This window comes from Botrytis fragariae, assembly GCF_013461495.1.
Source record: "Botrytis fragariae strain BVB16 chromosome Unknown tig00000186, whole genome shotgun sequence".
NCBI lineage: Eukaryota > Fungi > Ascomycota > Leotiomycetes > Helotiales > Sclerotiniaceae > Botrytis > Botrytis fragariae.
In genome coordinates, this window is record NW_023501000.1 from 393,062 (window position 1) to 407,963 (window position 14,902).

Here is a 14,902-nt window from a genome sequence, read left to right on the forward strand (position 1 = left end):
AGAGTGTGTGAGAGTGTGTGAGAGTATGTGAGAGTCTGTGAGAGTATGTGAGAGTCTGTGAGAGTCTGTGAGCGACAAGAGCGACGAGAATGACAAGAGTTAAAAATAGTATATACACATATCCGCTCCGTGATTCGGTAGAAATCAACCTATTTCCTTCTAGAAAAGACACAACACCCCAAAGTCTTTTCGCCACATGCGCAGATCATCCCAAAACATTGACGCAGGAGTAATGCAGCTGCAGATGCCGTATTCGATAACCTCTTCTTGACCTTTTCAAAGAGGACAAGTCACATGTACTCTTCCTATACTTTTACGTATTGATATTGAATTGATGATATGACTTGACAGCTTGACAGCTTGGAAAATACATTTATGTTTCATTCATTTCATTCTCTTCATTTCACCACCTTAGATCCACGACCTACCCAGTACCTTTAGCATGTACTTTCTTTAACCTATTTAACTGTGCCGCTGCCGTTGTTGGTTCCTGAATTTTAGCACGTCATTTAGTCCCGAGAAAGAATGATCCCATCCCATGGACCTTGGAAGGAGCGTGTCAGCATGGCAAGGGAAACTAGGTGAGTAATAAATCTCCATATAGCATAGAGCAAATCACGGATCAATCGGGTCGACAACGTTACATTGAGCACATTTTTAGATTGCGGAGCCGGTCCCGAGAATTGGTGCCGCGACTTATACGATGGACGCGTGTCGGCTTTGTTTACTTATTTGGTTTGGTTTGGTTTGGTTAGAATGGTGATGGTGATGGTGATGGTGATGGTGATGGTGATGGTAATTCTTAGGTGGGCCTATCTTCTTGCTTTGATGCCTCAACCCTACGGAGGATGCCGTTGGTTTGGAGATTGTAAATGTATATCTTCAATTATTTCGACTCACTGGCCGCCAAGCGGAGAATACTTTGTGATGCGTGTGGAAATTTTGGATGATAGCAAATAATGAATGCTGGTATATCTCTCCAACCTCTTGACATCCCCTCCATCGATTTGGAACTTTAATATGCCAAGTGAACCATGATCCGACGGTACATAGATCGATCCGTTCCGCTTTCCTCATGAACTCTAATATCCGTCATTTGAACTCCAAAAGACTCCACGTAGAATTTCCTTTCGTTCTACCCACAATCTGTACAGAGTGTTTCGCTTCGGATTATCGCAAGATACCGGTCCTCCGTCCGTCTGTCCTGTCGAATTCTTTTGATTACGCTGCTATGACTAATCTTCGCGATACCTTCCGAAATTCCACCACGGAACAGCTCTTCCTTCGGCACGAGATAAAGTGGAGCTTTCTGGATAATAAAAGGAAATCGGAAATTGAACAGACAACAGTTAACACCGAAGAAGAAAGAAAGCTTCTAGCTTTGAGGCTTCGAGGAATCCTTCGTAATGTGTTTCTGTCATCCATGGCCTATCTGGTAATCCGGAGCCGATGCAAAGCGGAAATACTCTTCCGATGATGGAGATCATCAACCAACATACACCCAACCAACATACTTATACCGCGTACACACAAGAGCGATACAATGTACTCAGTGGTGCAGATTTGGATATCCCATCAACATCACATACTAGGTAATCAGATCATTCGACGATGAACAAATCTGTATACCTACACCTACTAGGTACCTATCAAACACGGCAGACTTCCTCGTATTACCGTTGCGTCCCAGCGACAAAATCTTGACATTTTTCCCATGGTAACGGTTCTTGTTTCTGATACGTCATCTGATTCATTGGTTCATCGCGATGAAATCCAACATTTGATATTTCAGATCTGCGGGGTAGCTGTAAGACTTCTCAGCAGATAGATTAAAAGCTTGCATAGCTGTCCGGAAGCTTGGTCATTTGTAGAAAGTCAATCCTTTACCGTCGAATGAAGATGTCGGAAAATCATCCAATGCCGGATAAGCTCTCGTCTTCTAACAGGAACGGACATTGCCGTCGCAAAAAAATCGCGGGGTCTCCACGAATATACATATCCACCCTATCAAGATCCTCGTGTTGATAGCTCAACATGGAAATGACTAGGTACTACCTACCTTTTTTTCCTCCTCATGCGTACGGATGTGACGTTGTAAAGATGGGGTTTCTTTTTCCGTATTCAGGAAATAAAATGAAGATGTCCTCGCTTTTTTTTTTCCTTTCTCATTTCACAATGTGTTTGTACCTTGTGACACTTTGAATTGCAAGTGAATTTGTGCCGCGCTGAGCCAATCGCTGTCTGTTGATTGATGCAGTGGAGTCGAAAAGAGCAATAGCACAACAGAAGACACAATTGACGACACAACTGATAACCCCTCCGAAAAAGACGTTTATTTTGCATCCCAGAAATATTCCAACTTCTTTTGGTACCACAACACATCAAGATGGATACTTTCGAAAAACCAGAAACTGCTCAACTCGAAGCTGCTCGAGAACCACCTTCGGCTCAAAATGGTTATCACATAGATGCTGCGATCGAGAAGAGACTTGTGCGAAAGTTGGATAAACACCTTATCCCGCTGGTGATGTTGTTGTGTAAGTTACATCTACAGAGTTCATTTACAGAGTTTCTCAACTTTTACTGATTTGCATAGATCTTCTATCATATCTTGATCGCTCGAATATTGGGTATGTACCTGTCATGAAGAAATGTGTCATATGTCTAACGTTGAATCAGAAATGCTAAGACTGCGGGCATGTCAAAAGACCTCGGAATATCAAGCAGCGAATACGAATGGTTATTGACCATTTTCTACATCGCATACATTGTATTTGAATGGTTTGCTTTGATGTGGAAGGTTCTTCCCCCACATGTATGGGCTTGTTTCTGTGTAATTGGATGGGGTAAGTTTCACTATTTCATCGTTCCATTCTATCATCCTTGAGGTATTTTTATACTTTGAACGACCTTTCCTTGAAATGCACCTAGGGGTTTTCAATATATTTTCCACGGGTCTTCTGGAAGTACAATTACTAACCACAAAAATCACAGGTACCGTCGCCACTCTTCAATCAGCCACCCAATCATGGTCTGGTATGATGGCAGCAAGATTTTTCCTCGGATTTTTCGAAGCCGGTTACGGTCCCGGTATTCCATACCTTCTTTCTTTCTTCTATCTGCGTCACGAAATCGGTATACGAATCGGAATTTTCCTCAGTGCTGCACCCTTGGCAACATGCTTCGCAGGTGCATTGGCATATGGAATTACTAGTGGACATGCCGCGATTGCAAATTGGCGTCTCCTATTTTTGGTTGAAGGTATACCATGTGTAGCTGCCGGGATCATGACATTTTTTGTCCTACCCGATAGTCCAGAGAAAGCAAGCTTCTTAAACGAGGAAGAAAGAGCGGTCGCTAAAGCACGAGGCGTAAGACAAGTAGGCGCAGAGGAGGAACATCGTGTTGGAGGTGTCAAATGGGCTGATATTGCTGCAGCTCTTGCGGATCCAAAGGTACGTTTCATCTTACGTGTATGTCTGAGGCGTCAAACTCTAATACTTTCATCACTAGAATTGGCTCACAGCCTTGATGTACTTCTCATGCAATGTATCCTTCAGCTCCCTCCCCGTATTCCTCCCCACTATTCTCAACGAGATGGGGTTTTCATCCATCAACGCCCAGGGTTTATCCGCTCCCCCATATTTCCTCGCGTTCCTCGTCGTCATCCTCTCAACCTACATTGCTGATCGCACTCAACAACGTGGTTTGGTAATCATGTCCCTCTCGGTCATTGGTGCCATTGGATACATCTTACTGGTAAATATTACATTCCAAACATGATACCAAATAGAATCCCAACTAACATCCCTAGGCCACCACTTCCACAACCGGGCCCCGCTACACGGGTGTTTTCTTCGCCGCCGCAGGAATCTTCCCCGCTATCGCGAATATTCTGCCCTGGGTTTTGAATAATCAAGGCTCAGACACCAAGCGTGGCACGGGAATCGCACTTCTCAATATGGTAGGTCAATGTGGTCCACTTCTCGGAACGAGAATGTATCCCTCGGAGGATGGCCCATATTACCGCAAGGGAATGTGGGTGTGCACTGCATTTATGATTTTCAATGGTATTTTGGCGCTGGCGTTGAGAATACTGTTGAATTGGGAGAATAAGAGATTGGATGAGAAGTATGGGGTGGTGGGTAGGAGGGATGCGAAGGGTAATGTAGTGGGTGAGAAAGAGGCAGAGGATAAGTTGGGCGAGAAGCCATATGTAGGTGGAGAGGCGGGAGATGAGAATGATGGTCCTAGGTTTAGATATGTGTTGTGATGTGGTGTTGGGGCGGAGAAAATGGGGAACGGATGGGAGGTCAAGTGGAATGAAGCGGAATTAAAAAGGGACCTCTGGTGATATAAAAGAATCAGTTTGATTCAATTGGATTAGATTACCATATCTAAATATCATGATCTTGATCTAAAATAAAAGTACATGAAGAAGAAACAAGCTTCCAGCTAAATATCTTGGCCCGCTTGGCTTTCTCGGCGGGATCGATTGAATGTGTGGTGTTTTGAACAAGCCTCCGTCAGCCAACCAGCCGGAACGAATTCATTGGTATTTGTCTATCGTATCTAATGATTGGGCATTTTATGGATTGGATGTTTGAGTATATGTTTGATGTTTGAATACTAGGCATGTTTGTGAGTTGTAATGTTAGTTTATGCAGAGTTTCTGGGTAGCTAGGTAGATATCTATTTGTCTTTTTTTCTTTTCTTTTCTTTTTCTTTTCTTTTCTTTTATTTTATTTTATTTTATTTTCTTTTCTTTTCTTTTATTTTATTTCTAATTTTCTTTTGCGGGAAGAGAGAGGGGGATAGATTGGATTGTAGGATATATAGGTAGGCAGTTAGTTATATATGAGTTACTTTCTCCAGCTCGTGTGTGTGTGTGTGTACTGGGAAATACAAGATGTTGAAGAGTCAGTGTGAGTGTGAGTGTGAAGATCGATAATTACCAACACTTATCCAATTCTGAATTTCTTGGGAATCTCTTGGGACTTTGTGATGGAGGGATAGATAGGTACGTAGATACTAGGGAGATAGATGATTTGGAATGCGATTTGGAATGTGAATAAGCGGTTCTCTCTCTCGTGGAGCTAATGGAGAGAATGGTAGGTAGGTGGGTGATTTTCCGTTGCCCCGTCAATTTGGTAAAGGTCTTGATGCTTTCTTTGGTGGGTACTGGTAGTTGAGTTGGTTGTTGATGTGGATGGATCCAATCATTGGAATGTCGAGATCCTATCTCCTATTATTGTATCTTCAATATTCAATGGGTGATTGTTATAATCCGTCTCCCTCTTTTTTGGGGTATGGACTCTGGATATAGGTACATATTCGGAATTTGATCTTTCACTGGGAACCATTTGATTTCGTGGGATTGGATAGCAGATTGATTGTCTTTGAAGTGTGAGATTGAGATTGATGAGATTGATGAGATTGATAGATATGTTCGTGAAGCAGATTCTTTGATTTTGGTCTCCAGTTTTTCGAGGGACACACATGCTGAGTTGAGTTAGCTACATCTTTTGAATGCAAGAGCGTGAGGAGGAGTGGTGACACGACACCAGATGGGGACTTGTTGATGTATAAATATTTTCTCGTTCATTTATCGCTTTCTCTTTCCTGGTTATGAGATTGATATTTATCTGTACTTGATTCACTTAGCTACAGTACTCATCTACATCTACACCATCTACGAACACACAAGAGAAATTCGCAAAGGTCGAAAAGAGAAACTCATGAACTTTTATCTTACTTGGAAACCTACCTACCCCACTTACAAGGGCTCTCCCTAGCAACCCTTCAGTTCACTACGCAACGACACAACGACGCAACCTCGTGAATCCGATAGTGTCGCAAATCTTTGCCTCCAAAGTAAACAAATAGAATAAACCAAGATGCGATCGTTTACCATAGTCAATTCTCACACTCAAATGCATAGCGAAAGGTAGATTGCAATTTCATATCACTTCAGCACATTTCATTTAACAATCCCTCGAAACTCAATGACCAATCCGTTTCATCCCAGATTCCTACGTGCGCTTTTTCCGCAACAGTTCCCCGAGGGTCATACTTCCAAATCCTCGACTCAAGGCCATCGAAACAAACGCGTGAAATATATCCACGAGCCCTCGCACGAAGAAGAAATCATCGAAACGTATGACAGTATTGAGGGAGAAGATGCCGAGGACAGAGAAGAGGATGAGAATCAATTACGCTTAGAACATAAATCGTGTGCGAAAGCGATGATGAGGAGGAAGATGGCGGAACGGGTGACGATTGATCCGGATGGAGATTTGTTGTTGATTCTGAATGAGAGGAAGAGAGATAGTGTTTCGAAGAGGAAGATCGGAGGGATGGAAATGGTGGCGACGACGGTGGATGATTCGGGATTGGGGATGAGATTGTCGGAGATGGGGAAGTGGGTGTTTTGGAGACGGTCGAGGAAGATGCGGATGGAAATCTGAATGTCAGTGAGATTGCGGAAAAGGAAAAGGAAAAAAACAAAAAGGAATTGAAGGAAATTCACATGTTAGTTTCGTCGAAACATATGGTTCTCGTTTCGCCGGTCTTCAAAGCAATGCTTCAATGGAGTAATTTCAAAGAAGGATATGCGATGAAAGCCCATGGGAAAGTCGAAGTTCCCCTCCCCGATGATGATCCAGATGCCATGCGCATCCTGGTTGATATCGTTCATTGTCATCATAAAGATGTGCCTCGAAAAGTTAAACTTGGTTTGCTTACGCATCTGGCGATTTTGGTGGATAAATATCGATTACATGAAGCGGTGCAAATATATTCAGATATGTGGATTTCCCAGGCGAAAAAGAAATTTCCATCGAGTATGGCAGAGGATGGAATTGAAGTGTGTTTGCAATGGCTTTGTATTTCATGGGTTTTCGAAAAGGCGAGGGATTTTACTTCTTTGACGAGGATTTTTCAACAAGAGAGTACGACGAGTTTGGCCGAGATGATTAGGGATTCGAATTGGGATATTCCGGTGCCGAGTTCTGTTATTGGTTTGTTGCCCTGATCGTAACTTGATGACTCAAGTGCTAATCGATTTCTAGAAAACATCGAACAAGATCGAATTCGAGCTCTTGATGAAGCAATCTCAGCACTCAGAGACACGATTGAAAATTACCAAACCTCTACTCTTGTATGTCGTGGTCGCCCTTCCCATTTGTCCGCCGAGCAAGTTCCTCAACATAATAAACAATGCGATGCGATGGTTCTAGGAATGTTGATTAAAGAAGCGATTTATCACAATCTTTATCCATTACCAGAAGCTCCTTATACGGGTCATTCTTTCATCAGTATTTATGATAGTTTTCAGAATTTTGAAATCACGAATGCGTGTGAAGTGGTTAAAATGTGTGGTGGGAGTGGGGCTGGGGGAAAGAGAGAGAAGGAGGAGATGGATATCCATGCGTTCGGGGATGGGTTGATGGATCTTTTGGAGCCGGTAGAAGAAAGTTTGAGCGGGTTGGATATGGGTGGGTTTAAGGTTTCGTTGGGGTTGGTTTAGGGTTGTATTCGGGGTTTACATTTCGGGAACTTGGATTTGGGAATTTCGAAGAAAGGGTTAGGGTGCATTGGATTGGTTTAGGTTGTGTTTTATTGAATAGTAAAGGTTTGTATATACTGGGTTGATGAATGGTGTTATGAGCACTGGGGTCAGGTGGTATATATTTGGATTCGAAAACTTACATAAATACAGACAGACAGACATATATATATATTACGGAGGCTATTATTACACGTCGATATATATAGGAATTACCACTCGCAAGATTATAAAATATACATCTTCTCCCTGCGCTTTTGATACTCTATAAGATCGATTAGTCTAGTGAGGACTTTTATTGGATTGGAATAGAGGAATATCCATTACATCTTCTATATGTATAATGATGTATAGGTGAACATTATAGACCCTTTTTTTATATACTATCTTTCTATTTATAGATGGAGAAGAAGGAGAAAGGGATTTTATAGATTCATGCGTATATGAGGTTATGAATGGAGGAGATGGGAATGAGGAGATGGGAATGGGGAGATGGAAATGAAATGGGGAGATGGAAATGGTTATAGGGGGAAAAGAAAAGAATTTTGAGGGTGAGGGGTGGAATAATATAGGATGGTGTGGAAAAGTGTAACATAGTATGAATTATAAGGTTGGAGATTGAAGTTGGAGTTGAGATTGAGATTGAGATTGAGATGGAACTAGAGTTAGAATTAGAATTAGTGTATAAATAAAGGTTGAATGAATGACCTGAAGTCATTTATAGCCTACATCAAAGGAGCTAGTCTTGTAGCAAGGCCTATGTAAGGCTTGCTTCTTCCTGTGGATAACTAGTTCTTTAGATTGAATATATATTGATAATCAGAGTCTATATACTAGATTCTACGTCATCCGTATTCTTCTCAAGCGAACAGTTGGAGTTGGGGTTGGGGTTGAGATTTGTATTGGAATTGGAATTGGAATTGGAATTGGAATTGAGGCTTTTAGGATTATAGTGTTAAAAAGAAAAGAATTAAGAATTTAAGATTATAATCTAATGTAATATAATATAATATACTATAATATAACTTTTTAATATAATATATAGTATCTGATCTTTAATGATAAATACAGACGGATAGGTGAATAGATGATGAAGTATAGAATAGAGGTGAGGTGAGAAGTGAGAGTGAGATAGTTAGGAGTGAAATAATGAAGTATTAGATGAGTGTTTTATAAAATGTGTATTGAGAAATGAAATAGGAGAGAGAAGTAAAGGTAAATGGGGAATGATGTGTATAATTGACGGTGTTAGAGGGGGGTGAGGAAGGGTGGAGGCTAGTGTGACATGAGTCATATGATAATGGATCATGAGCCCTGCACATGACTAGGGATGAATCGTATTTACATGGAGATCTATCCCTACGATAAGCAACCGTTTAGATAATGCACTCAGTCCTCGAGCCTGTCAAAATTATCCTCCAATAGTCATCTTCCGGGGTTTGGTGACCATTTTAAAGTTCTGGTACTTTTCGAAGTCTTCGATTTGATACCCCTCCACCTCCCAAAAGGCCTCGTTTGCGACGGCAAAAATCTTCACACAGCAACGCGATTCCTCCATAATCTGGATCAAGAGATGAAGAAGATGCACTTGTTCTTTTCCTTCGCAACGATCAACTCGGTCCAAGATGATACGAATTCTCTGCTTCGGGTCCAAGTCCCTTACAATGGCGACAGCTGCCTCTTTTAGAGCCTTCCTCACCGCCTCGCTGTTGCCGCTGCTGTACTTACTGCTTCGTTCGTTACGATGTTTCTCCAGAATTTCTAGTTCATCGCGGTATTTCTCCAGCTTCGGGGAAAGCGTGGCTAGATTAACATGTCTCTGCAGTTTCAGCAGCTGAAACATTAACTTAGCCATCGCTGTATGAATGCTAGTATAGCTTTCAAAGTTGAACACATGATAAACAAGCTCCATATCATTGGTTTGGGCTTCGTCTATGAGTTGCAGAGCCAAAGGTGATACCCAGCAATGGTCGCGCCGCCGGCAACTTCTGTGATTTAAACCGATGATGAGAAGCATAGATGATTCGTGGGATTTATTCCAGTCCTTGAAGAACTTATCATTGTCTCTGTACTTTGCAATGCTTTCGCCATGCATCCATTCGAAGATACGACTATCTTTGCGCGCTCTTTCCAGAGCTCCTTTGTACTCATGAAGGCTTTGCGACCAACCTTCGGGAGACCATCCGCTTAGCCTGAGGAGATTCCTAAGGCTCAGCAGCTTGTTATTATCGCTATCTTTCTGAAGCTGTGTAATCTCTGCTTCGAGCTCTTTGACCTTATTTGCCAATTCAGTGTTCTGTTTCCGTACATAATTTACAGTCGAAGTGAGCAAGTCTTCGCTTTGCAGTCGTACTGCAAGGACCAAGCCTTGCACTCTGTCAGCCATCACTATGAACTTCTGAGAGTTCCACGTAGCCAGCCACCACCTCTTGATGCCTAGCTTCAGGTAATATTTGGCGGAAGCCATAGCAAATTCGATGATTCCGGTATATGCAAGGATGACCTTTCCTCTGAGGAGTTTCTGAAGCGCATCAGATTCGTCATAAATTTCTTGTAGCATTTTGAATCCGGGTAGGCGATCCATCAAATTTGCCATTGCAGATGCGATGATATCATCTGTTTTGCTTTTACTCTGCGCGATGGCGAAGAGGCCGCTGACCGCTCCAACGGCAAGGCCTCCGTAAGGTCCTGAATTTGATGCAAACTCAACAAGGGGCTTGAAGTCATTTAGGAACTGACCAGCAGCTGCGGCGACCGTTTGGGATGTTTTCGCCCAAAATCTCCATCCCGTTTGATGTTGAGTGTCAAAATCAGATTTCTTTTGCTGAGAGATACTGGTCCAGTAGGTTGTAGCGTCCCTGATTGACTCATGGCTGAAACACTTTCGCTCACTTTCCGAAAGATGTTCTCCCTTCTTCAGCCAGTTATGAAAGTTTTTCTGCTTTTGCTTGATACGGTCTATATAGTCTCTAAAATGCTTAGCAATCGCACCTGCATGACATAGGCTATGCACAGTCTTACATCTCTTTTTGAGTTAACTCAACAGCAGTCGTTGGTGTTGCTTCCACTGACATTTCCTTTTTGCTGAAAGCCTTCTTTAAAGAGTTCACAAGGCTTGAAATGGTGTGTTAACAACGCAACCTGAGTAGATAACTGCCAAGGCTCAACCTCATATAGGGTATCAATTGCCATACCACACGGTGGATAGAGAATGATGACCTGCTTTACTTAACCATATGCTTATTGGTATGTTTCCTTGATTTGTTATTCCAAAATTTGAAGCCTGATCACTGCCTCTTCTCTGGAAATTGAGGCTTCCTGTCTAAAATTGTGAAGATAGTTACAAGAGGAAGTAAGCAGTGCAATAGGACAGCAAACACCGTACAGCTAGATCGGTAATCGACTTTAAGCAGGGCTCCTGTTAAATTTCTTTAAGACTACAGCGGAAGATAGGACTATAACACAGGCTGCAGGAAGTATGACACCTTCTTTTACACCAATAACGATTCCCAATAATAATTCTCTATATTGACTCAGCTGATTAAAGTGCATGCTGTAGGAAGTACTAGTGTTGGATATATTCTCTATACCAATAATAATTCTTTGTATTATTTCAGCCGGCTGTAGTGCTTACTAAAGGAAGTATTAGATATATTCTCTATGCCAATAGTAATTCTTTATATTATTTCAGCCGGTTGTAGTGCTTACTGCAGGAAGTATTGGATACATTCTCTATGCCAATAATAATTCTTTATATTAGTTCAGCTGATTACAGCGTTACAGTGCATACTACAGAGAGTATTAGTATTGGATAAATCCTCTATACCAATAATAATTCTTTATATTAATACATCTGATAACAGTGCATACGATAAGAAGTATTGAATACCTTTTTCTGCACCAATAACGATTCTCTATATCAAACGGGTAAACGGACGTAGTAGCAGGTTGATCAATTGCTAAATCGCCCTACTTTTTTTTTGAGTCGTACCTATGTCGTTAAATATTCGCTCGACACTAGCGTCAACAGCACTGACCTTCCCTCAACCCATTTAATCAGCTTAGACACAGTAAGATTGACTCTTTTCTTTGCACTTCTCAGTGTTTCGTATAACCTCGACGTCAGTCACTGAGAAGGGACAAATTAGCTGACCAAAGCGTACAAGCAAGATTCTATCATGACTGTAGATAACGAAAATGAGATAGAGGGCGATAAGAGGTCGGATAGTGAGAAAAAGTTTGATGGCGATGAAAAGGTGAATAACAATAAGGTGGAAAGCACTGTAGGACGCAATCCACATTGAACTTCGGCACGTGTACCATCACGCTGACGGTCAATGTACAGATGTCAGTAGAGGACAAACTAGCGCAGCTAGAGAAGAGATTTGCGGAGTTGGAGAGCAAATATCTTGGTCCTAAAGAGAAATCGGGCACCGAGGAAGTCATCTTAAAAAGAGAACCTGAACAAAGAGAGGTAGGCAGGCTCTCTGACGAAAGAAACTTGTTCAGACATTGACACAATTTCAAAGATAAAAGACGTAAATACCACTCCAGTCGATGCCGGTGTAATAGTAGGAGCAGAGGAGTCTCCTTCCACAGAAGAACGGGTGCGTGTTGTTAACTCTAAAGTTGACGACGATGGTGAGCGCAGGGACCACCGTCTCAATTCGAATGAGACGTCAGATGCCAGTCTAAAGAAGAAGGGATGTGCCGTCATACTTCGCAGGTACCTGCAGTCGAACAAGGGAGAAATAGAAGTATTCGATCCGGATCTCCGCAAACTACTCAAAAAGATTCTAGCGCACTATCCCAGTCACACCTTCATCGGAGAGAATGTGGTGATAGACTCTCCGTACGAATCTTTCGTTTTGAACTGGGACATTTTGCGCGAAGAAGCTGAAAAAGAAACAGTGGACGTAAAAGACAAGCAAGCAAGGTCAGACTTACGAGAGCTATTGGAAATGATAAAAAGCGGCTCCGGCGACAAAAAACTCGACTCATATCTCACAGCACGCGACGACCTCATCAAGCAAAAGAGCATCACGTTCGAGGCGCTTTGGACCATCTTTCCTCCAGGAACCATCATTTATGGCCAGATCTTTCTGGACGAAGACCAAATCTTCGTAGTCGAGGATAACTTCACACCTTGGCCCAGAGAGGAAAGCAGGCGGTCTAGGGTTCCGCCCCCCTGGACTTTGTGCTGCTGGGTGTACGATTACATTGGTACGGTTTTCCAACGACGAAGCGTAGCCCTAAAATTCGACAGTTTCGATGGACCCAAGCCTATTGCGTCACTTCCATTCTATCCACTGAGCGCAATTGGGCCGGAAAGGTGGAGTCAGATCGAAGAGAGGCTGTTCAAACGTGGTAAGCTGTTTAGAGAGTACTGCACTGCTGACAAGGATCATCGAATGTATGAATACAAGGGAGAGGCCATATTTGATAAACGAGGCTTCGGCGTCCAATCTACTAATGATGATTATGATGTAAGTGCAGCAGTCTCTAGATTCGATATTTTGGCGACGTGTCTGACTTTCTTCAGAGTGACAGTGACAGTGAACGTCACAACTCAATCCGAAAGTCGCAGACCGTTGATGATAGCAGTGTGATGGTTGACTTCGAGTCATACTTCCGTTATGGTCTAGACGTCGCCAGAATTGGAGATACTCAAATAATCGACGGCTTCGATGATTGCCATTGTCCAGACTGCGTCTCCAATGAAGCACAAAAAGAGCTTTTTAAACCGAGCTACGACAAGATGACTGGGCAGAGAGACGAAGAATGGGAGAAATTACAATTTATGCTCTGTCCACCTCGCGTTTTAGGTTACATCCTTAAAGATAAGCAGTGGGCCCAGCTTGCCATCAACAATTTGTCTACCATCAAGGATGAAGAGTACAGTGATGTCCTAAAGCAGCTCCATCTTTCCGGGCCTGGGAAAGACGGTGGGAAGAAGAAAAAAGAGCTGTTGTTTGGATTAGTACAGAATCATGGTATGGACGAAGAGGAACTCCAAGATCTCGTTGCCGAAAAAGGCAAAGGGTTGGTTTTCCTACTATATGGTGCTCCTGGTGTTGGAAAGACGTCTACTGGTAAGATTCTTCCATGTCCTGATCTACAAAGGCGGAACAGCTGAAGATACAGCCCAAATGATTGCTCGTGCGGCCCGGAAACCACTCTTCTCGATCGGTGTTGCAGATGTCGGCACCAATGCCCGGGAGGTTGAGTCTAGGTTAGGAACTATATTTGACCTCGCGACGAAATGGAGAGCGATTTTGCTGATGTGAGTCATGACGTTTGCAAACTCCAGCTTCTGCAGTTACGGCGCTAACTGACCTGAGTTAGCGACGAGGCAGACGTCTTTCTTCAAAGTAGGAGCCAAAACTCGATTGGTCCATCGGCGGAAGGGAGTGCACTCGTATCTGGTATGGCCGTTGATATATTTTCGCTCGCATATAAGAAAAGAGTAATTGCTGACTATTGGTGAAGTTTTTTTACGAGTCCTCGAATACTACCGTGGTATAATGTTTCTCACAACAAACCAAATCGCTCAATTCGACGTCGCCGTACAATCCAGAGTGCACATTGCCTTGAAGTATGACAAGTTAAATGAGGAGCAGACCTATAAGATCTTCATGGGATTTATAAATCAGCTTAATGATTATGATGCTATCGAATCGGCCGACTATGACAGGATTAAAAGGTACGCCGAAGAAGATCTGCACTCAAAGGAGTTCGACGGCAGGCAGATCCGTAACATTGTGGCCTGTGCCAGGGGTTACGCGAGAGCCAAGAAGCCTAGCGAGAAGTTGAAGCTTGAGCATATCGTGCATGTCGTTCGCTTTGTAGAAGACTTCCAAAGAGACCTAGCGGGCCAGATGAAAACTTGGCGGGACCAGCAAAAGGCTACGAGAATTTGAACGGTGGGTTCGTACTATCTATTCTAGGCGCAAAGAATATTATATCTTTATTCTTATTTGACCCTCACTTATAAGGAATGAAAAGCCACTACCAAGCATGTATTTATTTTACACAATATTAGTCGAACAGGCCGGGAAGGGGGCTTTAGATTCAAGCACGATAGGAGAAACGTCGGCAACTCTTTGTGATTATACGAGTCGTAACCGCTCTATCGCCATCAGTGGACCTCCTAGCGGCGGGGTTAATTTCCCCTTTCACTTTGTTCTAGGACAATTGATTGATTAATTGATTGATTGTACTATACATAGATCCAGTAGTCCGATGGGCTGCTATGTCAGAATTGTCTAGCTTTGATATAGCCACCGAAATATACTTTATTATTGTAAGAATACGATGGTAAAAGTGGCTCTAGTA

The 14,902-nt window shown here is 42.7% G+C and overlaps 4 protein-coding genes across 4 annotated transcripts; 3 read left to right on the forward strand and 1 right to left on the reverse strand.

Annotated features, from left to right (window-relative positions):
* Positions 1-2,386: 2,386 nt before the first annotated feature.
* On the forward strand, positions 2,387-4,273 carry Bfra_010136 (putative mfs transporter protein; the record flags this gene model as incomplete). The annotated part of the gene is made up of 6 exons (XM_037340470.1): positions 2,387-2,537; positions 2,597-2,630; positions 2,680-2,846; positions 2,995-3,455; positions 3,514-3,759; positions 3,815-4,273. The coding sequence occupies 6 exons, from the start codon at positions 2,387-2,389 to the stop codon at positions 4,271-4,273; spliced, it is 1,518 nt and encodes a 505-aa protein (XP_037188938.1).
* A 1,732-nt stretch (positions 4,274-6,005) lies between these two features.
* Positions 6,006-7,528, forward strand: Bfra_010137 (uncharacterized protein; the record flags this gene model as incomplete). Its single annotated transcript, XM_037340471.1, has 3 exons — positions 6,006-6,421; positions 6,475-7,019; positions 7,071-7,528. The coding sequence occupies 3 exons, from the start codon at positions 6,006-6,008 to the stop codon at positions 7,526-7,528; spliced, it is 1,419 nt and encodes a 472-aa protein (XP_037188939.1).
* Positions 7,529-8,978: 1,450 nt separating this feature from the next.
* Bfra_010138 (uncharacterized protein) lies at positions 8,979-10,641 on the reverse strand (the record flags this gene model as incomplete). Its single annotated transcript, XM_037340472.1, is given in 2 exon segments — positions 8,979-10,572; positions 10,589-10,641. 2 exon segments carry the CDS (start codon positions 10,639-10,641, stop codon positions 8,979-8,981), a joined length of 1,647 nt encoding a protein of 548 aa, XP_037188940.1.
* Positions 10,642-11,745: 1,104 nt separating this feature from the next.
* Positions 11,746-14,487, forward strand: Bfra_010139 (putative p-loop containing nucleoside triphosphate hydrolase protein; the record flags this gene model as incomplete). Its single annotated transcript, XM_037340473.1, has 7 exons — positions 11,746-11,850; positions 11,913-12,041; positions 12,097-13,053; positions 13,074-13,659; positions 13,712-13,850; positions 13,913-13,992; positions 14,057-14,487. 7 exons carry the CDS (start codon positions 11,746-11,748, stop codon positions 14,485-14,487), a joined length of 2,427 nt encoding a protein of 808 aa, XP_037188941.1.
* Positions 14,488-14,902: the final 415 nt, after the last annotated feature.